Source organism: Rattus norvegicus, chromosome 5, assembly GCF_036323735.1.
Source record: "Rattus norvegicus strain BN/NHsdMcwi chromosome 5, GRCr8, whole genome shotgun sequence".
NCBI classification, from domain to species: domain Eukaryota; kingdom Metazoa; phylum Chordata; class Mammalia; order Rodentia; family Muridae; genus Rattus; species Rattus norvegicus.
Window position 1 is genome coordinate 115,775,322 of NC_086023.1, and position 26,513 is coordinate 115,801,834.

A 26,513-nucleotide genomic window follows, 5' to 3' on the forward strand; every position below is an offset into this window, starting at 1 on the left:
TCTGTGTTCTTATGGTACTTCCCTGCCTCTTGTCAGGCAACTGTTCAACAGTTGCTTTGCATGTAAGATCTCAGTTAATGTCCCTGAACCCCAGGAGGCAGCTGTTATGTAAATCTCCTGGGGTGAGTAGGGAGCATCAAGTAATACAAATGCCTTGAGTGTAAACATCAGTCATCTTCTTACATCCACCCATTAGAGACACAAATGGAAAACGGAGCAGTCTTCCTGGTCCAGCATAAGAAATGAGACCCAGATTTTTTTCCCACCCAAATTTACTTCCATTTTCAACTGCTCCCTCCCTCACAAAGAAATCGTTGCTGTTTGCGTCATACAAGGTTTAATGAGACTAGTCTATATTTCGAACTCAGAGAGAAATGTGGATTAAATATTCCCGACTAACATAATAAAGAATACAGAAAGTCATATAGTCGGCCCATGGCAAGGCAAGGCAAGACGGTCCTGAAGCCTGAAGAGGATGTGAGAAGGGACAGCACGGAGTGGCTTTCTATTTTAACCTGCCTCTAGTTTTTTTCAACATCCTGGCAATAAAATATTCGTCTGTCTTTTCACGAGGGGAGCTAGACAGTGACCAGGCTACTCACTTGCTGCACAGAGCTGTTATTCATAGGACACCGAGGTGTACTATAGGCTAAGAGCACAGCCTCAGGATCCAGCTCCTTATTCTGACTTCTGCACATGAAGGCTGTTCTGTCCTTCCAGGGCTCCATACTTGGTTACTTTACCATCCTGTGAGTCAAGTAGGAAAGTAGAAAATAGCTCCTGCTCCTAGCATTTGTCCCAAAGGTGAGAGCCAGGTTCTCAGATTGCCAGTGCAAAGGCAAGCCAGCTTATACCCCATGCAGAGAACAGGAGTTCTTTGGAATTGGCACGTCTGAAAGCCAGGCCGTTCCTTATCTGTACCACTTAGTGAAACCTACTTCCCTGATAAAAGTCTAGGAGGAGAATGGCTGGCTGGTTCCCTGGAACCCCAGATGTTCTTTGACTCTCTTGTTGCTAAATTGCTCAGAGGTGGCTGGCCTCTTACAACGGGAAGACGTGAAGGTCTAGATCAGACCTGCATCCTGCGCATAACATCTTTGCAGCCCTGGGAAGACATTGAACTCCAAGAGTCATGGTTTCTTGTCAGGAAACTAGGAAATGCCAGGACTGAGATTACCAATAAAGATGCATTCAAGTGTAGTAACTACTTGGCAAATAGTCCCCTCCCTCCACGCCCACTGTGTGCATTTGTTTGGCTTTTTTTATTTAAAAAATAAAGGCAATTATCATTCTCTTTGGTTTGCAAACTGAATAAAAATTAATAGTGTGCAGTTTCCATTTAAGCCACCCTAAGCGGGCTGTGGTGTATCATGCCATATATTTTACTGACAGTTGTTTTCGTCCCTTCTCTTTTCTCCTAAGGAAGTCCAGATGGGCCCAAGTACTTTCTCATACCCCAAAAGATCTACTCCCGGGTTGAAGTCAGGCCTGCTTCCCATCCAGATGATCTATTCATAACAAAAGCTGCCTCCTGGCCATTGCCCACAGCTGAATCCTGTTACTCTGCAGCCAACATTTCATTTGTTTCTGATTGTTCTACAGTGTTTGCATACCTTATATATTAGTAGGGATTTTTTTTAGCCCACAGACAGGGGTTAAGCACCCCCAAATCAACTTTCCCTCAATATCCTTTCTCCTTGTCCTTGTATTCCTGCTTTGGTGTTACAAACCACCTCTCTTTCATATGATCTCATTTAAATGTAAAACAGTTTTTTTTTTCAACTTAACCTCAGAGCACTGTTATTGCCTGAGGAAAAGAGGGAGGAGACTAGAGGGATCCTTTGATTACACCCCCACCCACATTTCCTGATACAGGATATCCCACAACTTTATTAAATGGACAAGGTGCAGATCTATTCATGGCCCAGAAGAGCTGAGCTGAAAGAGTCTGTGACTCCGTGTTTGAAACTTCATTTTTTTAAAAATCAAATTGTTCCCGAAGAGAATGTCCTGGAGTCCGATTGTGGTAAATCCTGGTTTGTTCTTAGTCGTGACACACATTAAGTTGGGACTTGAGAGTTAACACTCTGAACCTATTCTTTTTCCCTTTGTCATCAAAACTGAGTATAACAGACTCAGGCTTGCCTGGATCTTAAGGCAAGGGGCGAATATGTGAAACTGGGCACCTAGAGATGGAGAGAGCCTAGCACCTGTTCTTTCTGGGGATTTCAGGTCTCCCAGGACCATGGTAGATTCGGGGGCCTACTGTAGTGCTGACAGGGAGGAGGGCTGGGATCTCTTCTGTACATCTCTCATGTCTGTGCTGTCTCTGGGTATTCAAGGAATTGGAAGAGATTTCACACTGTCTTCTCTATGCCTGCCATTTCCTCTTGACCTCAAGCTAGCCCACCATCACCACCATTCCGTCAGTCTGTTTATAAAGATGTACATGATGAGCCTCATTCTGGTATCTCAGCTGTGCATGACAAATGCTTTCCTTTATAATACCTTTGCCTTCATAATGGAAGCTACCACATTTAGCTAGTTTTTAGTTCTCTTTGTCTAGCCATTTTGACCTCGCCCTTTTTATGTTAAGCCAAAAATGGAGGAAGAGGTCTACAAAGCAGATTTCTTCATGTCTAGATTTGCATGGATGTCCTGAACACCTCTCAGCTATACGTGGGACACAGTGACATGTTTGGGAGAATATCTCCAGAAGACAATAGCTAGTGCCTGTGCACAGAGATGGTAACGTTTTAAAACTTTTATGTACTTGGAGAAGCATTATAATATGATTATGTCGCTTTTCCCTTTCTCCCTCCAAAAACTCCCACACCTTTTCTTTTTTTTTCAAACTCATTGTCTCTTTTTTCATTAATTGTTGTTTCTATTTATTTACTTCTTCACCATTTTTCTATCTATCGATCTATCTATTTATCTATCTGTCTGTCTGTCGTCTGCTGGTCTGTCTATCATCTATCATCTGTCTATTGCTTGGTACTGGAAACCTAGCCAACTACCCAGGGCTAGTGAAGTCATGGGTCTTGGAGGAGAACCTACAACCACCACTTTACTAAACCAGCATAATGTCTAGCTGCATTCTGTTTGTCTTTATACCACAGGGAAGTGGAGCCATCACCCCTCTTCAAGGAAATTGCTCTTTGTAACCGTTGGAGGCTATTACTGAATCTGCTTAAAAGATTCAAGGAATGTAACCTCATAACTTGAAAGGCAGAGACAGGTGGATTAACATGAGCTCCAGGCCAGTCTGATCTATGTAGTGAGTTCTAGGCCAGCCAAGGCTGTTACATTGTAAGACCCTGTTTTTCATATGTGGGGTGTGTGTGTGTGTGTGTGTGTGTGTGTGTGTGTGTGTGTGTATTTGCCTTTTTCCAAGTCTACCAGGGTTTTCTTTCTCTTTACACAATATGCTAGTAATGAAGTGAAGCCTCTGTATAATTGCTTCTGTGAGGAATCATACAGGTAATGTCAAAGCCACCCTATGGTCCTGCTTTCTCTCCTCTTTCAAACCAGTTCAGCCACTGCACTTCAGTTGAGAGTTTTTCTCTATGTAATGCTAGGCCTTAGCTTATAAATTAAACGCTCACATGGATTCCAGGGCATAAATAGGAAGCACACCTTGAACAGCATGTGATGCAATACAGCGACACTTCCCTAGTCACCAAATGAACCAGGCACCCTACACTAAACGATGCTACACTTCAGCCTTGCACATTTGTAAGAGCAGTCCTGTATTTCAGATGAAGATCCTAGGAATAAAAATCACACAGAGAGTTAAAACAGAACATTGAATTTTAGAGCAAAATAGGTGGCTGGTTACACCCAGGAGATGGTGCCTAAAGTCAGACACTTGAATCAGAAAAATGTAAGTACAAAGGAAACTCAGGAACACAATTTGAAAGTATTCACAGTTTGGCAGTTACAAGTCAGGAGATGTATGTCAGAAACATGTTGTAATAACGGACTATGTATGTGGCTAGGGAGTAGGCATGTAATCTCCCTCTGTTGCCATGTTCTGATCAGTCCCAGCTGGGAGGCTGCCCCAGGCAGGCCTCCTCCCTAACCCACAGTCTGCACCATAGAGCTGTTTCTTCTAATAGTCAACTTACAATAAAAGGAGCATCAGTCTCTTCATCTGTAAACCCCTTGGCAATTAGTACTATTAGTCCTGTGTTCACTATTTCACATGGAGGAGAATGTCCACCTGGCCACTTGATATTGAAGCAACAGAACTAAGGCTCCATCTGGCAAAGACAGAGCAGCCTAACTCTGCTTCATTAGTTCTCTCTACTCTCCTACATGAATGTTCTTTCTAAATCCACAGAAGAGATCCTTAACTGTCTGCTCTCACAGTTTGTTTGGTTTATGGGAAAGAATTTGTTTCTTTAGAGTCACAGCTCAGAGGTTTCAAAGCTGAAAACCAGTTTCAGCTCATGGGAGCTAGATAGGCATTTGTATACAAGAGGTCAAGTATGGCTTCTCCTTTGCAGCCCGAGGAGAGTTGGGTAAACATTTGGATGGCTTCAAAGTTGGCTGTGCATTGTATCTTGTAATGCAGCTCTGAGTATGTGAAGTGCAAGTGAATGAGAAACATATGGATTGGATTTCTACTGTGATTACATGTGGGTCTTGAAATGATAGAGAATGAGGAGTTCGGCGCTTAGGAGTTCAACTTTACAAGCAGCTTTATAGGAAACATCGGGCTGCACCCCACCATCCCAAACTTTAAGACTGGTTGGATGACAGACCTTTCTAGTACATTCTTACATGCTCAAGTTGCTGGGCCTACTTTGGGTATGTTTCATATATACATTTTTTTTTGTTCAGAGTACAATAAAGTGATTGGATTTCTAGGAATAAAAGACTTCGTTGGAGGGGTATTATCCTTTAAAATCCTCTACACAAAAGATTTGGCAAACCCGAGCTTTAGGAACCAGGCTTCATTGAAGGCTGTTGGACATGTTCTTCACACCCTATCCGGGTACTCTACAGTTTATTCAGAGTTTTGTGAAACCTAGACAATTATCGTACCTCAGCAGTTGGACAAATTTTGTCATCTATAATTGCTCTTAATTTCAATGTTATTGCTGTGTTATCAAAATAAGAGCCATGTCTGGAACTTCCATAGCAATTTAATTTACAACATGGTTTAATAGATTATTTCTAAAGGGTAATTGTAGATATATACACTTATACACATAGCCTGGTATGACAACCTACAAAATAAGAAATGCACAGTTAAGACAAGATGCAGGCAAGAACATTCCATGAGTTTTTATGGAGGAAGTTGGTGTTCAAAGATGATAACAGGAGGTGGTAATATTGAGATGAGACTTTATTTCTAAATACCTGTATGTGAGTGTTGGTATGAGCACCAGAGTGCAGTTACAGGCCAAGAACAAAAGAGGGTGTCAGATCCTCCTAGCTGGACTTACAGGTAGTTTTGAACCACTCCACCTATGTCCTAGGAACTAAACTGGGGTCCTCCAACTGAGAAGGAATTGTTCTTAATCTCTGAGCCATCTCCAAAGTTTTCGAGCGAAGTTTCAGGAGAATATATAACCTTTTTATCTGAGGGGAAATTATAAAGATTCAGAGATGAGAAGAAGATTGCTCACTTCAGGAAATTTCAAGTTATTCAGCAAATCTAGAGCTTAGTCTATGGAAGACTTAAAAATGATAGGGATGAGAATCAGCAAACAATAATATTGTGATTAAGTCAGACAAATAAGGAAAAGCCAAATCAGAAAGTAAGTCATCTGTCAGGGATTGGTATTAAGTAAGAATACAATTGGGGTTTTGTTTTAGAAAGGTCATTTATGGGGTTGGGGATTTGGCTCAGTGGCAGAGCGCTTGCCTAGGAAGCGCAAGGCCCTGGGTTCGGTCCCCAGCTCCGAAAAAAAGAACCCCCCCCAAAAAAAGGTCATTTGCTGGACATACAGAATTTGGGTTTTGTAGGGGTAGAGAGGATGGAGGAAGGGAGGAAAATAACTGAGAAAGGGAAATCAGTTTAATTGCTGATGAAATAGTGCAAGCAAGACATGGGAGATAATACGACAGCAGCAGCAGTAGAGAACAAACTGTGCTTGTGGACGGAGAACAGAATGACCTGTTGTGGGTAGATGAAAAGTGAATAAGTTAAAGCTGGAATCTAGAATAAGAAGAGCCCTGAAAGAGTATGAGATTCTCTTTTGAGTATATCATCTGGACATGCAATTCACATAATTAGTGAGAGACTCAAGAGTGGGGTCTGAATTTGAGATAAACATGTGGCACTCCACAGCTCACACATTGTCCCTGTACTCACTGGAGTTGATGAGTCCAGAGAGAGGGAGGTAATAAAGGGTGTAGGGGAGATCACAGAGAGGAAGAATAGTTTCCTAAGGAGACAGACTAATAATGGGCCTGAGGCTATGTGAGAACTCTAAGCTTTCCACTCTCTCAAGAAGGAATAGAATTAAACCACCTGTTTCTTAACAGTTTGTTTAAGAGCCCAGGGTATCACAGCGTCTTTGTACACACTGTACCACGCAGATCTTGGGTTCTCGTTGATGATTATCCACACTTATGGGTCAGGAAACTAAGCCTCAGAAAGACAGAATCACATGGCCAGCCAATGGCCTAGCCAAAATTGTCTAGAATAGTTTATCTACTTCCCAAGCCCATGCTCATATTATTCTATCATGCTCACTGCCTTGAAGATAGCAACTACTTTTATCTTAACTGGTTCCTGGGAGAGACAGGCACACTAGTAGCTCATTACAGTGTTCAACAGAGCAAGGCAAACAAGAGATGAACACCAAGAGCCTCCCTCTGTTCTTGAACATTTCTCCAGGCTTCTACTCTGTGTGTATGTGCGCTAAGTAGTAAGGGAGTTGACAGAAATAGATGTATAAATGTTTTTTTCCCTCTGGTAAGACGATATCACAGTTCATTTGGAAAAAGAGATGACCATGGAAATACCCAGTCCCACACAGGTCGGCTGCTACTCTCCAAAAATCCCAACCTGGCAGCAGACAGTCCAAGCAAAGCCTCCTGTTCCCTCCCAGGACTGCTGGCGCCTGGAGCCTGCCTCCTGTCCTGCCAGGGGTTTAGGCCAGACCAGTCTTGGGGTGATGGGCTGGGAAAGAACAGAGAGAGCTGCAGTAGCTCCCTGCTCCCAGCCAGTCACCTCCTCCCCAAAGGGTTGTGAGCAAGCATCTGGGCTTTGTCATTCAGGGAACCCAGCCAATAGGGGCATAGCCTAGATGAAACTGGACCTTTGACATCCTTGCTTACAGCTAGCTTGGGCAGACATGACTAGAGGCAGGAACACTTGGAATGTGACCTCTGACCCCAGCCTGTTACTTCTGATCCTTGTAGGAGTCTGCACATGCTCCTTGGGCATCTCAGGTTGTAAGTGTGTTCAGTGTGTTTGGTTTGACATACACAAGGAAACTCAAAGGCTAGATAAACATGAATACTCACAAGTGTTCCCCATGCCCAGCCCATCGTGAACTCACAGCTCCCACCTAACTAAGTTTCTCGAGAACAGAGACTTGGACACCACATTTGAAGCCCAGCTCTCCCCATCGTTTTATGTTTTAAACTGTAGTCTGTATTTGGTATGTATCTGAAGTCTTCCTCAGCTAATGTCTGAGATTATAGATTATAGCTATTAAATACAGCCTATAAAGTTAACAGATTTTTTTAAAAAAGAACTTCCCATAGCCTTAGCAGCAAATTAGTTGGGTGACAGAATAAGTAGGTACTTGGAGACACCCCAAGAGACAAACTGACACAGTCCCATAAACTGCAGGCCATGTGAGGGCACAGTCTATTGAAATATCTCACTGGAGTGTTCTGCTTGACCAGCTGGGATGGAGTGACTCAACTCCATGGAATCTTAGAAGCCCTCAAAGAGAAAAGTGTGTCTGCTCTAGTTATCTTACAGCCAGGGGAATGGTGTGGAGAGAAGGACATAGGTATAGAGTTTCTAACAAGTATACTGAAGTGACTTCTCTTCTAGCTGTTGACCTGCTCAGCTTAGATTTCATTTATGAGTTTAGTTATATCAATAGAATCATGCCTCTCTCTGACTTTCATAAATGTTATGTGATAATGTAGTATGCAATCAAAGGTTTAGTTAGCATTTGTAATTTAATATAGAGCACATATGATTAAAGCATCTGTCAAATGTCTAAGTTCAATGGTAACACTGATACTAAGATTAATAGCCTTGTGCCTACCTAGGTTGTACAAGAAAATATTGCCAGTTTTCTAAGCTAAATAAATAAATAAATAAATACCCCTCAGATAGCTATATCATTAAATAAATATCCACTGATAGCCTATTGGATTTTGCTGTCATGGTGTAGCTGGGTTCATCTGATCCTGGTTCACACGCCCTAATAGCAAGGCTTCCCGGTCTAGTCTTTGAAAAGATGCTGTTTTGCTCTCCTGTTTTTTTTTTTCCAGTATCGTTATTAATAGTACTGACTAGAAGAGCATGCTTGTGGTGCCTTTCAGGTTGATTCCATCTGTACCCTCATACAGGCCTTGGGTCAAGGAGAACTCACATTGCTTTGGATGGAAACAAAGATAAGCTGTGTCTGTAACAAAAGTTAATGTTTACAAGTGTCCTTGTGGAAACTAACATTAGACCTTCCACTTCGAAATCAAGGAGGCCAAGGGTCAGAATGTCTAATTTGAGGAGGAGAATTTGTCTAGAATGTTGCAGAATAAGGAAGAAATCATGATGAGTCTTTGACCTGACCTGTGCTCTCTCTTCTATTAACAAGCATATCAGGGAAATGTTATTAAAAGTCTTTTAGAAATTAAGATTATCTAACTTAACCCAGGCATGTAGTCCATGCTGCAGTGCCAGTATTTGGGAGGCTAAATCAAGAGTGTCCTGATTTTTTACAATAGTCCACTTACAAGACATAAGTCTGAGCTATCTTATGTTCTAGACCACCTTGATCTAAATAATAAAAATTGTGTTAAATATATATTTGTATTTTAAATACAGACATACTCATATATGCACACATCCTAACATACTGGTTTTCAAGGCAAATGGGTATTGTATACTTTGAGCGAATTTGTTGGCTTGGATGACCCTCATTCTCTACCCTTCACGTACATGTGGAGGATCCAAAGAAACAATGGTAAAGTTGGAACAAGATCTTAATGTGTCAGAAGCAAGTATGAAAATTGTAGAGCTGTGGTCTTTAACCTGTGGGTTACAACCCCTTTGGCAAATCTCTACCTCCAAAAATGTGTACATTGTGATTCATAAGAGTAGCAAAATTAAGGTTGTGAAGTAGTAACAAAAATAGTTTCATGACTAGGGAACGAGGAACTATATTAAAGAGAAACAACATTGGAAATGTTGAGAACCACGGCAGTAGAGATTTTGGGTAACTACTTTGTGGTGATTTTTATAAGGTTGGGCACATGATATTTAACATTTTCTTCCTCAGTTTACACATATACACAATAGGGATAATGTTGATTCTTCCTCAGAGTTGTAAGAACGGTGTCATTTATACCAGAGTAAGGCCTGTACCAAGTCCCAAGGCGAAGTTGCTGTGTTGCAGCCAGCAGTGCCATTAGGATTAGAAGTTAGTGTTCTACATGGATACCTGTCATTAGTGTGGCCAATGATCTTCCTCTTCACAGAGCAACCCCTACGCCAAGAGTGCAATCAGGAGGGAAGGAGCTTTCAGGAAAATATTTTCAAATATTTACATGTACTGTGAAGGATTAAGGAACACATAAATACACTAGTGTGCATCCTCCTCCCTCAAAAACAAACTGTAGCTCTTTTCCCTGAGAACGCAGACTTGCAAGTGATGGGAAGTACACTTTGTTTCCTCTCTTTACTGGGAAGGTCTGATGAGAAGCATGTGTCATGCCCAAGGAGAGATCACAAACACAGTCATCCCAAACCATTTCCCAATACCAAACCAAATAAAGCTTCCATTGGACATTTGTGAGTAGCAGAGCCAGTCTCTCAGTGAAGTCCTGCCACAGTAGCATAATACCATCTTTAGCTGTGGGGGCTAAGGTGGGAAATAGGGAATGATGCATGTGCCATCTGGTACTTATGTCAGCTTGTCACAGGTTAGGGTCATCTGGCATGGAAGCTTATTGGAGGAAATAGGATGTCATTTATACCAAAGCCTGTATCAAGTCCCAGGGCAGAGTTTCTGTGTTGTAGCCAGCAGTACCATTAGGACTAGAAGTTAGTGTTCTACGCGGACACCTGTCATTAGTGTGGCCAATAAACCAAATAAAACCTGCATTGGACATTTGCGAGTAGCAGAGCCAGTCTCTCAATGAAGTCCTGCCACAGTAGCATAATAACATCTTCAGCTTGTGGGGCTAAGGTGGGCCTTACATAGGGTGGGACTACATAAGGTTGGCCTGTAGGCAAGTTGGTAGGGCATTTTCTTGATAGATGGTTGATGTGAGAGGGCCCAGCCTTAGTCATGTAGTCCTGAATGGTATAAGAGCAGTAATCCTATATGGCCTCTGCCTCAGCACCCACCTGCAGTTTCCTGCCTTTACTTCCCTTATGGTGGACTTTGATCAAGACCTATAAGCTGAAGGAAACTCTTCCTTCTCCAAGTTGTTTTTGGTTAGGTGTTTTATCACCACAGAAAAAAGAAGAAGAAAAGCAAAAAAAGGCACTGCATATCCTTCCCAACCCATCTGTGGGAACATGAAAAGTATATCCAAGGGTTTGCGGTCCATACTGACTTAGATAAAATCTTAGCCCAGGCATTTACCATCTACTTGGCCATGCGCAAGTTATAGAACCTCTCAGCTCTATTGCTTCAGATGGAGTTCAGAGCTCACAAAAAGAGACGATTTGGCCTCAGTGAGTGGTGGCTCACCATTCAAACCTTGGAACCTTGGTGGTAGCTTTTCTTACTCATCCCAAACAAATTCTACTAGTCTGTTCAGACCACGAATACATGTGATCATCGTGGAATGAAACCTTCCTGGGAAAAGACAGTGACAAAACTGAGTGTCAGCTAATGTGTGCTCACCGCTCACCCACCGTGGCAGGAGTATTTCACAGATAGCACACAGACACGCCCACTTGAGTGAATGCCAGGTGGCTTTCCTCTTAATTCACATGGAGCCATCTCTAAGAGGCTTTTCCTGACCCTAGGCTAGGTTAGGTCCCTCACTTCTGCACTTTTGGAATTCCTTTTGGCTTCCTTCATTCTTTCATCACTTCGCAATTAATCACACACTGAGAATTTGATTACTGCTTATTTTAAGGTAAACAACTGTCCCAGTGGAGCATTGTACCGACTAGAGATTTTATGACCCAAGAATATTAGCTCTAAAAACATTTAAGTCTTCTCCTTACCTGAGTGAGTGGCCACTCCGGCCTTCTCCTGCTTGAAACATTATGATTCATGAGAACATGGACTCTGCTCTTTTTTTTTAAATCATTTTTCTTCAGTACCTGTTCCAAATCTGGGTCTCAGTAGAACTCAGGAGACATCTGGAGAAATAATGTGAGCGATTGTAAACCTGTAACTTTAACCCTTCTTTTTGTAGAAACTTATCTCTTCCACACTAAAATTATTGTTTCTATTTAGATATTAAATATTCCTCTTTTTTTCACAATGGCCCCCTTACTTGACAGAATTCAAAGTTAATAGTGTTATATAGTTTCTTTCCTTACTTCTCTTTGACTTTCTTTGCTTCCTTTACATTGAGGTCAGAAGACTTACTGATGAGAAGAATGAGCAGTCAAGTGAAAGAGGAGCCAGAATAGTGGGCCTTGGGGGTGATTATAGGTCTCTCTCCATGCTAATGATAGAAGGTGACATTAACGAGGCCAGAAATTACTACTGCTCAGTTTTCTTGTCTATCTTAAGAGCTCTTAGTTTCAAGCTGAATAAATACTTGTTGGATAAATAAATGAGTAGATCCTATTCTTTGATATCTAGTGGAATGGAATGAGTAACTAGCCCCCTCCTCTTTCCTCTCAGGAATACTGCTGTAGCCATGCATTGGCTTTCAGCAGCCATTTTTGTTAGATAGAAGAGAGATATGTCCCATTGAGGCTGCTTCTCCTGCCCTGGCTCCTCTTGTACACATTTCCATTTCACTACAGAACCATAAGAGCCCACCACAAAAGCATTGCAGAATCTTGAACTTGAGAGCACATTTCTGGTAACCTGTTCCCCATCATCTAGTGAACTCCTGCTACTCTTTTCAAGCTAAGCCTTTCTCTAAGAAATACACCACTACAACTCTTCGCATGTGAAAAACAGAATATAACAAATGAAGGGGAAAGTTTATTGTCATTTAAGAAAAAAAGCATGTTGTGGTCAGCAAGACTTGAACCTAACCTAAGTGATGAAAAGCTTTCCTGAGGAGCTGCAGCACAGTTTCTAATGCAAAGGGTCAAGCACCTTGGCTTTTTCCTCACTGGCTGTTAATTAACTTTTGAAAAACCATAATGTGAGCATTTAAATTGATTGCCTAGAGCTGGCTTGATCTCATAGAATCTTGCTGTCAAGGATAAAGAGTTAGCCTTTTCATTTCATAAAATCAGGCTGACAAGGATAAAATTTGTATCTTGTGTTTTCTTTTGACTATATTATTTGGTGGAACCAGGACACCTTAGACTTTGGCTTCTTAGTTATAGGTCGCTGACCTTATGGAGCGGATCTAAGCTGTTCTTTTGTATGGATGGAAGAGTGTGAATGGAGACTAGTGGTTCCTGCCACAGAGAGGAAACTAGCATGGAGGAAATTGTCAGCACCTATCCAAAATGACCACTGTTGCTCCCTTGACATCTGAACAAACTGATCAACAAGGGATCCACACATAGAGTCATGCTCTTCCTTGAGAGAGGGTGACTTCCCCACCATAAAAAATACTTTATAAGAAGCTGAATTCTCTGGTGGTACCAACATTAGTGGTAGGAGAATAAAGCTCTCTCCTTGGGGATCAGTTTTTTATTAACACACATTGTCCTTTTTTTGTTCCAGATCAGCAAAGATCCAATCTTTGTACCAGGTGTCTGGGGACCTTATTTCTCAGCCATGGTGCCTGGCTTCTGGTTGAATGAAGGCGGTCAGAGTGTGACTGGAAAATTGGTAAGTTGGCATTTTCTCCAAAGGGTTGTGAGTGTTGCCATACCATCTTATTACATCACCCATTCACTCAGTAGCCGGACTATTGGCAACTCAGAAGTCAGCAGTCAGCCAATCCTTAGTACCTGGGATGGGTGGCGTGTGTTAGTCAAATGAGGGGTGTGGCTTGGGCTACAGGAGTCAGGCATGTTTCTCATGTGATTATTCCCTCTTCTCTTTTTTGAGATGGCAGTGTTATCAGCTGTTGTTCATTCCATGGTTCCCTGTTGTTCTAGGGACAATTCAGCAAACCTATCTAGAAAAATTTGGGGTACTCAAATGCTTCAAAGACTGTCTCCTCTAGACTCACAAATATATCTGTCACTTGGGATAGACTGTTATGAACTCTTCCTACACACAAGTTCCCAGTGACTCATAATTCCCTTCCGTTATCCCTTTGTGCATGATTCTCTTCCAACCTCCTTTAGAATTACTTACTGGCTTGGTGATTTACTTGTCATTTAAGATGTAGCTCTAGTTTATTTCGTCTAAGTTCAAGGAAGCTCTCTCTGAGGACGTTACATGTGATGAAAACCATCCAGAATTTGATCAAGTGGATGTGTCTACATGTGCTTATATGTATGTGTGAGAGCAAGGTGCAGAGCATTCCAGCCATGGTGATAGTTACTATAACCAGCTTTCTAATCTGTTGTTCTAAAACACTATCAGTTCCTTAAAGCAAGAGGGATGCAATGATTCTTTCTGTATCTAGCCTGGTTGTTCATTCATAGTTGATGCTTAATACAAATGTGTTGAGTTGTTGGAATTGTTTAAGAGGGAAGAGAGAAGATCCACAAAAGAAGGATTAGTACTGTTAACAGGGGGTATGCTAGGCTAGGAAATTCTTAGTTGGGAAAAATGATTTTTATTGAGCCAAAGGAGATAAGTAGAGAGCCAGGGAGGGAGTTCACAGGAGAAGATGTGAAAGTGAAACATGAATGTAGATTTGAGGATGCGTGCCATTCAACCCCAATTCCTGTGTAGTATAAATGGTTCTTTAAAAAATGGCTTTCAATAACAGCTAGGGAACAGAGCAAGGACCTCATCTTGCAACCCTCTAAACATACTTTCTGTTGCTGTTTTTAAACACCATGATCAAGAACAATTATTCATTTCCACTTCCACTTCCAGGTAATAGTCTGTGGCTAAGGGAAGTCAGAGCAGGAACTTTAGGCAGGAACCCAAAGTCAGGAATTGAAGCAAAGACCGTAGTGGAGTACTGCTTGCTGGCTTGCACCATCTGTCTTTTCAGACACCAGCCTTAGCTTTCTTAGACAACTCAGCCTCACCTGCACGAGGAGGCTGATGCCACAGTGGACTGGTCCTACTCACATCAGTCATCAATCAAGACAGTCTTGCACAGACATGGCCTCAGGTGACTCTAATCAAGGCAACTATTCAAATAATACTAGGTTATATCAAGCTGACAATAAAAACTAGCACAATCCATTTTCTCAACTTGGTAAACAAACAGATCACTGTTAAAAGATAACCCTTCTTTCCTTATCCTCAAGATCTCAAGTTAATATCATAATTTAAAAAAACAGCCCAACTTAAGTGACATAGTCTGTGGGATTGAAGAGACTGTTCAGTAGTTAAGAGCACTGGATCTCTCCTGACTCTGGAAGTCCGTGCAGTTTCATTTGACTACGAATTAGACCCGTATTACTGCAGTGGATGCAGAGACTTATGGCAATACGAGGTACTGAGAGTAAGTTACAGTTGAATGCTCCACCCTAAACAAAGGGGTTTTAGATCCTATTTTTGGCACAGACAAAGTGGGAAGAATGTAAGCCAGAAGATAGGAAGAAGGGCTGTCAAAGGCTTCCTTCTGTGCTCTATGCAATCATAAACTCTCAACAGCGGTGGTGAGCTGCACATAGAGGGACCCATCAGCAGCCAGGAAAAGATGGAGGAGGGACTCATGGTGCCCTGCCCCTCACTGCTGAACTGTTTACTACAAGATAGTTTCAGAGAGAGAGAGAGAGAGAGAGAGAGAGACAGAGACAGAGACAGAGACAGAGACAGAGACAGAGAGACAGAGGCATACAGAGACAGACAGAGACAAAAGGGCGTTGACAACAGGGGAGAGAGAACCATTAAGATTTACTGATTGTTAGATAGAGTGAGAGAGGAAAAATTAGGAGTCATGAATTAATCCTATTTTTTTTTTGGTTTTAAAAATTACAGATGCTAGCAGCTCCTTAGTGACACAAACACAAAAAATTCCTACCCCGAAAGGGCAGCAGCTACTGCAGTGAGACAGGCAGTGAGTCCTGACCTCTCCTGCCCACCTCCGGTGCACCTAATCCATTTCTCCAAAGACAGTGATACTGTCCTAGGCCTTGAAGGGTATTGTTTAGGTATATTTCACATCTAATCTTTCAAGCACTTCTTTTGGGTTTCCTGTGAGAACATATCTTAAGTCTGATGACTGCGGACTGCCATCTCTCATCTGAGCTGACTTCCTGTAGTAGCTCATCTCTGGCCAGTGCGTCCATCCTCCCACCCCATCATCAATGTAAAACAGAGCAGACCAGGGTCAGAATGACCCTTCAGATCTCAGCCGCAGCATTTCACAGCTGCTCTTCTCCATGGGCTTTCTATTTTACTTTGGATAATGGTGAAAATCCTTATAGTGGACAAAGATACAACTTCCTGCTTCTCCGCTGAAGTGCCCCTCTTTCTGTTTCTATAATGACCTAAGCAAGCAACACTCAGGCTCAGTGCACGGATGGCTTCCTTGACCTTATGCATTCTTTCCTGGACTCCAAATAACTAACTGCCTTTCCTTTCTCATTCTTTGTTCAAATATCACTTGATCCTCTTATTTAAAATTGTAAACTCTGGGCTGGTGAGATAGCTCAGCATGTAAAGACACTTGCTGACAAGTTTGACAACCTGAATTAAATCCCTGAAACCCACATGGTGGAAGGAGAGAACCTCCAGAATTTTCCCTTTGATTTCAACATGTGCACTTTGGCACACATGACCCATCCCCATGTGCATGTGCACATCTGAGCACACATATGCTTAGACACACACACACACACACACACACACACACACACACACACACAGAGCAATATAATGAAAGTAAAATAAAATTGTAAACTGTTCATCTGAACTCATATGTGCAACTTCTACTAACGTAAAAAAACCTATAACATAAATGTAATGTGTTTATTTGTTTACATTATCTATCTCCTTGTGTTAGATTGTACACTTGAGAAAGGTTCAGACTAGGCAGAAAAAGGATGGCCTTGCTTTTCTTTCTATTCTGTCAGTCCAAATACCTGGGACAGAAAAGAAAGTCCTCTCAGCAAAGAATAATTCCAAACAAAACGCTAAACATACAGAACAGAGAAAGAATATTAAAAGATGCAAGGGAAAAAGACCAGAAGGGCAGACCTATTAGAATACCAGCTGACTTGTCCCAGGTTACTCTTGGAGGGTTTATATGCCTATGTCATTGGAAAGTTCTGGTGTGTTCTTTCCCTTTCTTTTGATGTGCTGGTCTGCGATTGTTTATTACTTTTGTTTTCTTGTGTTTGCTTCACTTGTTTTTACCTCTTTAGGTTGAAGTTTTTCTTCTAGCTTCTTCCGTAGAGCCAAATTGGAAGATAGACACTGCTTAAATTTTTTATTCATAAAATATCTTAGTTTCTGAATATATTACAATTGATAGTTTTGCTAAGTATACTAGTCTGCATTGGCATCTATACTCTCTTAGAGTTTGTTGAACATTTGTCCAGGACCCTCTGTCTTCATGGAAATATTAGGTGGTATCCTAATAGGTCTGCCTTTATATCTTTCTTAGTCTTTTTCCCTTGCAGCTTTTAATATTCTTTCTTTGTTCTTTATGTTTACTATTTTGATTATTATTTGCTGAAGGGATTTTCTTTTCTTGTCCAGTCTATTTGGTGTTCTGCATGCTTGATAGGCATTTATTTTAGGTTATAGAAATTTTCTTCTATGATTTCATTGAAAATATTTCTGTGCTATTGATCTGGATTTCTTCTCCTTCCTCTATTCCTATTATTCTTGGATTTGGTCTTTTCATCATGTTCCATATTTGCTGGATGTTTTGTTCAAGGATCTTATTTTTTGATTTAACATTTTTATTTCCAGTTTTTTTCTCAGTTTGGAATTCCTTTTCTGATTCCATAAAAGTGGAAAGTTTTATGTCTTGAACTCTTTTCTCTACTTTGTCCCACTGTCTATCTTTGTTTCCATAGATTTCATTAATGGACTTATTTATATCCTCTTTAAGATCCTTGAACCTATTCACAATAGTTATTTCCTGTCCTTTCAGCTATGTTGCATTTCTCCAGGCATGTTACGGTTGCTGGGCTTTAGTGGCGACATATTGTCTTGGTTGTCCTCCTGTTTTTATGCTGACACCTAAGCATCTGGGTTTTGGATGATTGTAATTCTAGTTGTTGATGTCTAATTGGATAGATTTTCCATTCCTTGGTTTTAATTGCCTTCCTGGATCTCAAGAGCCTGATATGCGTTACCTAGTAGAGAGTCCCTTCTTCAGAGTCCCTGACAGAGATCAATACCGAGGGTCCAAGCTACAAGTTTCTAGGTAGGGATCTGACAGGAAGGAGTAGGGATGGGATATGGGGGGTGTTGAGGCTGAGTAAGAGGATCCATGTGTGGAAGAAATGGTCTGTCATTAGTACCTGTGGAGTCTCTGGGGAAGGGAGGAAGAGAGGGATGACAGCACACTACAGATCATCTGCTACAGGGCTGAACAAAACTGGGGAACTGGAATTGGAAGGCAGAAAGAAGAGATTGCCTACCTGATTTCTGGGCCATTGGGTTTCCAGGGACAGAGTACCTTTGGGTGTTGAGATCTTCCAAAGACAAAGCAATGGGCTAAAGGAGGAAGGCTATAGAAGAAGGTCTTTGTAGAACCCTGGCAATGGGGCAGAAAGAAAACAGAGGTCACAGCCGTGGTCTTTAACAAGCTGGGAATAAGACTGGGGGAGGGAGGAGTTGGAATTTGAGCATGGGAAGGACAGTGAAGATGACCTACCTGATTGAAACCAGCATGACCACCAGGTTTCCTGAGAGTGGGAGCCTGCAGTGTTAACTCTATCTCTCTGTAGAGATAATTTTACTGAGAAAAGAAATCCCATCTATCCTGGTTGCACTAAACCCCTGTGTTTATTCACTATGCCTGGAATACTCAGTTAACATGGATAGAATCGTGAGAAAACTATAAACACCATAGACTATATTTGAATTTGGATATATTGCATCCCTTTGTAAGAAAAAGTACTTTTATTTATCTTTGTATCCTGCTTTTAAAATGATAAACAGCACAAAATAACCATATATCAGATGTTAGCTTCACAAATAAATGAACCAATTAACAACTAAAGACACATAAATCTCCAGCCTGCTTGTGAGGGAACTACTTTTGAATTAAATCAGAATTTATCCACTAACTAATAAAAATTATTCTATGTAAATCTAATATGAAATTTGTAAAAAACAAAACATAGTTAGCATTCTCCTTCAGTGATGTTTATGCTTTCCCAAGGACTATGCTGAGGAGTCCACAGTTCCACCCAGCAGCATGGTTTCTTTCACTCCCCTCTCCTTAGAATTTCATGAATGAGTGAACAATTTACATCACTCCCCTCTCCTTTCCCTCCACTCCCAATTCTTCCCTTGTCTGACTCCCAAGGAATTTAATGATTTATTTTTCTATAAGTACTATTCTCTCTCTCTTCTCTCTCTCTCTCTCTCTCACACACACACACACACACACACACACACACACACACACACACACACAGAGAGAGAGAGAGAGAGAGACAGACAGACACACACTAGTCAACCCAATTAGTATTGCTTGAGTATACCTGTGTTTAAGCCTGATCAATTACAGTTGACAAGCCTGTCCCTGGAGAACATTGATCCCCCCCCCCATTATCATCAGCCACCTGTGTTCATATTTTTATGGGAATTTTGGGTCTGGGTAAAGTTAAGGTCTTTTGATTTTGGTTTTGGTTTCCCCTTCTGGATAAGAAGACAAGAGAAGTAAAGAGCTAAAATAAATTTGAAAAAAATATTGCTGTCATGGTCATACATGTCTATAATCACAGTGCTTGAGAAGGTAAAGCAGGAAGATCATGAGATTAAGACCAGCATGGACTGCATGAGACTCTAGTTCAAAAACTAGGAACAAAAACAAGGACTTGGTAGGTAGCTCAGTGCATGGAAAAGGCCTTGGGTTCATTCTTCACTCAAAGTATATTGGGGGTATAAAAACTCATGATGTAGATTAATAATACACATTACAAGAAAATAGTTGTGAAAATGATAAATCACTCTCCGAAACTAATGTCTTTACTTTTCCCACAAGAAAATGTCATAGATAGCCTCAGAAGTAATACTAAGAACTATGTTAAATAGGAATGAAATAACATAGTTTTGTCTTACTAAATAAACACAGATCCAAAGATGCCAGGTTTACATTTTTGGTATATTGTCCTTGCCTGCAAATTCTTTGTTATCAATGCTGATGTTTCAAGGAATTCCTTCCCTTTGTGATTGTGCATGTTTGGCCATTTGTCATGTTAGCATGATAAATGTTTTCTAGAGAGAATCAGAGATGGAGATTGCTTTCTTCAAGAGCAGGCTTTAAGACAGTCTGGAAACTCCAGTCTCAGGATTTCTTGTCTTTTGTGGTTTCTCTCTGCCAGATCAAATGTCAAAACCCAAATGCCTCATGGGCCAAAAGGTAGTATCAATGATTAAACTTACCATAGAGGCAAAAGACTTGTTCTGGTTCCACAGGGACATTTCTTTTGCCCCTACTATACTCTGAGATCCGGCTCAGATTCCCCCACTTGGCAGAGGTGGGCACAGGGAAGAGAGTCTTGATAATAAGCAAGTCATTCATCCCGTGCTTGCTTCAGAAGTATGTATGTGCTGTGTGGGCTACCCGACTGCCTTCCTTTTTACATCCTTATCTCCTTCCATCTCCATGCCTCTCTAATAATAATTACCAAAAGACTGGTTCCCTACTCATGGTGATGTACTTTTTTGTATAGTGTGTATACATCTCACTGTCCTCAGAATCTAAGCACATGTCCTAGTTTATTTAGCATTCAATAAACACTAAGTAACTGCATTCATAAAAGGACCTCCATGTCTTACTGGAAGTTCATTTAAATATTTGCTTTGTGACTCCTAATGTGCTTCCCATAAAATTAGCATCGAATGTGAAGATTTGCCTTATCTTTACATCTGCCTGTAGCCTGTTAAAAAACTATCAAGATTGGCTACTCAGAGAGTATGGATAGGAAACAGATGGTAAAAAAATGGGATTGGAAACAGGATGGACAAAGGGAATACCTCTGGATAAATGTTTCTGTATCATCCTTTCTTACAGAACCATGGGGATCTCTCATAGCCCCATAACGTGTTTAGAAGAAACAATGCTATGTGACAGATATGTAGGATATGCCTTAACAGTGACCCAAATTGGACTTAGAGAAAATATATATTGCAAAACTGCATGTTTTTTTAAATGACCAATTTCTTTGGTATTTTGAAGAATTTCCATAAAATTGCTTCTGATAGAATTCACTAATTTACATTCAACCTACAACTTTATTAGGCCACACAGCATAGCAGTTACTAATAGAACATTAGCTGTCAGAGACCACAGTTTGAGTCCAAGATTTGACCCTGTGACCCAAGACAAGTTAGTTCTCTAATTTCAGTCTGTAAGCCCCAGTTTTCTTATCTTCTTAATGTGACCTAGGAATCCTGTTTAAAACGGAGCTGGTTATGAAGAAGAATATTGGGGTGCAGAGCTGCTTAGTGACTCTTTCAAAAACACAAAGACGGTGAGGTGCAGAACCAGAACCTGGCCTCTGTGTCTCTGAAAAAAATGTTGCTCTCTTTATTCACAGCCCTGGATCTTAAAGAAAACACTCAATTTCTATGGGGCCAAAACAGTCTGTTCAAGACTGATTGAAAATAATTCCTTCCAAATGGATGTTTTAGACTTCAGGAGACTGAAGTAAACACTCAGAAATACACAGATTAGTGAGCAGGCAGAGAGACGTGTTGAGAAGCATTGATGTTCCCAGGCCTATTACATGTTTTCTTTAGAGCCACCAGGGGGATTAGGAATTAAATCCTAGACATAGTAGTCCAGATAAGATCTGAACAATTCAGACATTCCTGCCCTAGCAGAGTTTCCCTGCTCTCCCCTGCAACAGCTTAGGGGTGGGGGTGGGGTCTCTTGGCTTCTTATCTGTGCTTAGCTGGGACTTGATCATCATTGTTTCACTCTCTCCCTACCTCAAAGACTGCATTAGGGAAGGCACAGCTGGTTCTAGGCTGCTTAGAAGTGGCAGCCTAGATTAGGAGGGAGAAACAAAGTAACCCAGAGACAGTTAGTTCTTTCCACAAGCAAGAACCTTTGTCCTTTTAACTGACCCATCTTTTCTCAATCTATTTTCTAGGGCAGGGCTACTTCCTATGACCAGCTTAGCATTAAGAGTCCCATCTGCTGTTACTCTTCCTCCTAAATTTTGTATAATTCCAAGGCTCCTGCACTAAAAAAGAAAGCTACATTTCTAAAATAATGCATATATTTGCATTTATGATTTTTGGGATTTTGTGGTTTTTTTGTTTGTTTGTTTTTGTTTTCCATGTGGGAAGGGGTAATGATTGGAGAAGAAGAGTAGAAGGGAGGATAAGTAAAGGCCTGCTATGAGCACATGGAGGGAAGGGGGGATGGGGAGAGAAGGGACAAAGGAGAGAGGGCAAGAGAGCAGCGAAGAGAAGAGACAGCAAGAGCAAGAGAGCAAGAGCATCTTTTTGTTGTTGTTTTGTACTTAGATTCTCTATGGACAAAGAGTTGAACAAAGCATGAGTGTGTGTGTGTGTGTGTGTGTGTGTGTGTGTGTGTGTGTGTGTGTGTGTGTGTACCTTGAGGATAAAGACATTGTGAAACTGACACACCTCTTTTGTGTTATTTAGATAGATCACATGGTGCAGAGCCATCCTGCCTTTCCTGAACTACAAGCCAAGGCCACAGCCAGGTAACTCCTTCAACTGTTTCCGTCATGGCTTTTCTATGTGAATGTATGAGAGGCATTCGTTTTCAGAAGTTGTATGATTTCTCAGAGCTTATGGACAATGCAAATGTTTGGCAGGACTTAAGATAATCACCCAGATGGTTTTGAAAATACATTTGTTAAGTTTGTTTTAGAATGATCTAAGAAAACTCAGAGAAACTACTCCCACACACAGATTGCATGGATGAGCAACCCTGATGGAGATGACTGTGTCTGGATTTTTGATCATAAATTCTTGGTGTTCCAGCCCAGCTTGCCTCCTTGGTAGATGTGTGGACATGCACAGGTACTCAGTTTCCTACTTCATCTGTGAAAGTCAGAATAGTAAGTAATATACAGTGGCTTCTGAGATATATGAAGTAAGACGGAGTGCAGAGGAGAACAAGAAAATCACTGTATGTTAACTCACGTGTACAAAAGAACTATAGGAAAAGTAAGCTAGATAATGAACAAATTTGGCTCTCATAGAGTGTGACTCGGAAACGGATGGTTAAAAATGGGATTGGGAATAGGATGGAAAAAGATAACACCTCTGGATAAATGTTTCTGTATCACTCTTTCTCATAGAATCATGAGAAGGCCTCATAGCCTCAGAACGTGTTTAGAAGAAAGAATGTTAGATAGAAAATTTATAGATGGTTGATCAGATATAAAGGTAAATTATATATATATATGTATATTATGATAGATAGTTGATAAATGATAGATGGATAGATAGATAGATAGGTAGATAGATAGATAGATAGATAGATAGATAGATAGATAGATAGATAGATAGATAGATGGTAGACATAGACAGACAGACAGCAGACAGGAAGACAGCAGGATGTATACTTGTGATAGGATGGACAAAATGAAATATAAATAGTAAAACCATTCCTTCTGTATCACAAAGGAATAGCTTACCTATAATGCTATAATTCCATACGTGTTATTAGAATCCTGTGCTCCCAGGGTATAGAAAAGGAGCTGTATTACCAAGCCTTCCTCTAGGAGTCATGGCAATGTCATGACAACTAAGAAGGCTTATACCGTGTACTCTCAGCAACCGGTGCTTTCCTTGGCTTAGTGAAGCGGTAGTCCATTGATCTGCCCTAAACTACCTGGTTGGTATGCGTGCCTCCTAATGTTTTGGATTTATGAATGCAAGACACGAATAGCCTTATTTTAAATATGTCTGAACAGAGCAGTGGCTGGGCCACTCCCTAACTCCATGTGGCTAAAACAAACTCCCCTCCAATATTTCTGAGTTAATACTTAATCTATAATTCATCTTTACTGCCCTGGACCCTGTTGGGGCTGCTTTTCCTGGATTTACATCACTGTTAGTCTGTATAATGCAGCTCTCCTGCCTGATCTTCCTGCTTCCCCACCATGGTAGTATTGTCTTTCTCTCTCTCCTGTGTTTCTTGTTCAGAAAAACGAAAGGTCCTGCCTCTGTCTCCCTGCCCAGCTATTGGCTGCTGATAACTTTATTTCTCAACCAGAGCCAATTAGAGGCAGGGAGCCTCAGTGCAAATGTGCAGGTTCCTACGTGATTTCAGGAGACGAATTAACACAGCATTAAAACCAATCCACCACAGCTTTGGCATACTATAACCTTGAACAAGAATTCCGAACTTCAAATCAACATTGGGATTGTGTATCAGGTTTTGCTGATGATATATTTGATGTGCATGACATTCTATAATTAGAGTTCTTTTCATCACTTGGTTCCATTGAAGTAAAGGACTTTAATGGTCAACTACCAGAGAGAGAGGGAGGGAGGGAGGAAGGGAGAGAGGGAGGGGGGGGGAGAGAATGGGGGGGAGGAACCAAATTTGGAATTTAGATCTAAATTCAAATACCAACTATGATGTGTATTATCATGGGATAGGATTGGGTGATTAGCCTCAGACTCTGAGAACTTATTTTGACATTAAGGAGTTGATATACATGGCAAGGGTGTTGTTGTTTCTTTGGTTTTGGTTTTGTTTGTTTGTTTTGTTTTGTTTTTTGAGACAAAATTTCTCTTTGTAACTACTTTGGCTGTCCCTGTAGACCAGGCTAACCTCAAACTCACCGAAATTTACCTGCCTCTGCCTCCCAAGTGCTGGGATTAAAGGCATGAGCCACCACTTCCTGGGAGCAAGTAGTTTTTTTAACTGAATGTTGACAATGACGACTACACCTTTTCCTCACTGATGAAGAGAAAGGTGTCATTCCCAGATGCCTGCCTTCTTTCTCGTGACAGGTGTGTGCGACTGTAATAACGCTGGGCCTGGGATTAGAGATATTGATTCATATGCCAATTCTGCCTGCCACAGATGTCTTTCTATGACTCCACTATAATCTCATAAAGCCACAACAGTGCTTGCCTGCTTCATTTACTTACAGGTGTAATATTGATGCATACCTCAGGGATATCAATATGTAAATATTTAATGCTCAATAGAAACAGAATAATTAGATCTTTCAATGGAAAATAGCTTCTAGAACATTCTTCTATAGGGCAGGGAATCCTCATTTCAGTTTATGCTGCAATTAGATAAAAGGGGAAATGTGATAAGCTTGCAAACTCAACCTGAAAATCAGAGATTTCTAGAATTCAGCCTAGAGTTAGACCTGGACTTCAACCCTGTTGACCTCGTGTCACTGCTTTCCTGTTCTTCTTATTCTTTAAAGCTAAATTTCTCCAACAACTTTGGGATACTTTTGGTCTTCATTTAGTCATTTTCTTCTCCTTTGCCTGTTGTAGTTTGAACACTACCACTTTCAACTCCATGAAAGATTTGATATTGATGTTTTTCAGTGACTCGTGCTTTGGTAAATGCACAAGACACTCACTTCTCACATTCTCTGCAGCGTGTGGCCTCAGGGATTCCTAGGCCTTCCCTTTGTCATGCCTGCTCCTTGCATTCCAAGATGGGCTTTTTTTTTAATTCCAGCAACATTAGTATTCATCACAGCTAGTTCTCTGGCGGTCTTTTACTGCTTTGCCATCCATTCCAGAGTAATCCTAACGATGCTCTTGACTTCATTTCTTGCTGTAGTTTGATGAATCTCATACATATTTATTGAATAAAATTAGTTTTCTTCTACCTTCCTATTGCTATCATCTTATCACACCAGATCTATTTTGTACAATGCTCTCATTCCTTAGGTCTTAGAATGAAAAGCACAGAACTCTGTTAAAATAAAGTTGTCTTTTCACAAAAGAGGAAAAATCCATAGGCTTCCTTGCTGTGACTTGGGACCTTTTGAAGACACCAAAACAGAACACCTCCCTTCATAGCTTAGCTTCAGCAAATCCTGTTTGAAATTCTAGGAACAAATATACATAAACAAGTATAAGATAAACAGATCCTTCTGATCTACCATAATCCTTTTAGTCCCCATCTCCCATAGAAATGTCTTGAGAGCTTATAAATTCAGTAAACAAACTGGATGTGCTCATACATGTACCTGGCAACCATCTTTCTAAGCGTGCAGTCAGACATCCAGGTGTTTCACCTCCTAGACAGATTGCTTGCCATTGAGCGCAGTTTCAGCTCTTCTCTTTGGCTTGATTCCTATAGAAGCTAAACTTAAAATGTCACAGAATCAAGTCCTGGTGATAGCAAACCTTGTAGTAGATTATGTTGGCCTGATATATCAAGGTTGACACCTGAGCCAAGGTTAGATCTGTTGGGTATAACATATATTGTGAACACTTATGATAGATGAGAGAAAAAACAAAAGCCTGCTTTTGTTGAAATTATTCATATATATGAGTATAAGCATTCACATATAGTATAACAAATGCATATATATTGAAATTGATAAATTCTGAATAAAAAATGTGGTAACTTTGGAAATGTAAAGCAAAGACTACTGGGACAACAGGAGATGCTGTCCTTGCAGTAGGACCTTAAAGGAAGGGACAGAACAAGCCAGGATACTTGAGAGGGCCCTTCCACATGGGAAGACCAGAAAGTCTCTAGGTCTTCTGCAGCAGCCAGCTGTGAAGGCCCTGCTACTGGATGCAAGTGGAATGGAGGCTCTCAGCTTTCCCTGAATTTTCTGGAATTTCATTTAGTGTAACTCAGGGGTTTTTTGTTTTTTGTTTCAGGGATTTTGTTTTGTTTTGTTTTGTTTTTTGATCACATTGGTTCCTTATGGAATGCCACTGAGAATCAATTTCTTCAAGTTCACTGTTATTCTGGTGTGACACGTCTAGATGCAGTTAAAAAATTCTTGGAAACAC

The 26,513-nt window shown here is 40.9% G+C and overlaps 1 protein-coding gene and 1 long non-coding RNA gene across 19 annotated transcripts in view; one reads left to right on the forward strand and one right to left on the reverse strand.

Annotated features, from left to right (window-relative positions):
- Nucleotides 1-26,513, forward strand: part of Fggy (FGGY carbohydrate kinase domain containing) — a 387,141-nt gene that overhangs the window by 260,749 nt on the left and 99,879 nt on the right. For all 12 annotated transcript variants that reach the window (XR_010066354.1, XM_017593260.3, XM_017593261.3 and 9 more), the window contains 2 exons: nt 13,029-13,136; nt 22,191-22,252. Coding sequence is in view for 11 of the 12 variants with exons in the window: in XM_017593260.3 (XP_017448749.1) it covers nt 13,029-13,136; nt 22,191-22,252 (170 nt within the window). In the remaining variant the exon portion in view is untranslated. The remainder of the gene's footprint in view (nt 1-13,028; nt 13,137-22,190; nt 22,253-26,513) is intronic.
- Nucleotides 1-26,513, reverse strand: part of LOC103692418 (uncharacterized) — a 113,946-nt gene that overhangs the window by 59,342 nt on the left and 28,091 nt on the right. For 5 of the 7 annotated variants that reach the window (XR_010051923.1, XR_010051921.1, XR_010051920.1 and 2 more), the window contains 2 exons: nt 17,981-18,096; nt 11,390-11,527 (listed from right to left, as the gene is read on the reverse strand). This is a non-coding gene — a long non-coding RNA (uncharacterized LOC103692418). The remainder of the gene's footprint in view (nt 1-11,389; nt 11,528-17,980; nt 18,097-26,513) is intronic. The other 2 variants (XR_010051926.1, XR_010051925.1) reach the window with 1 other exon arrangement.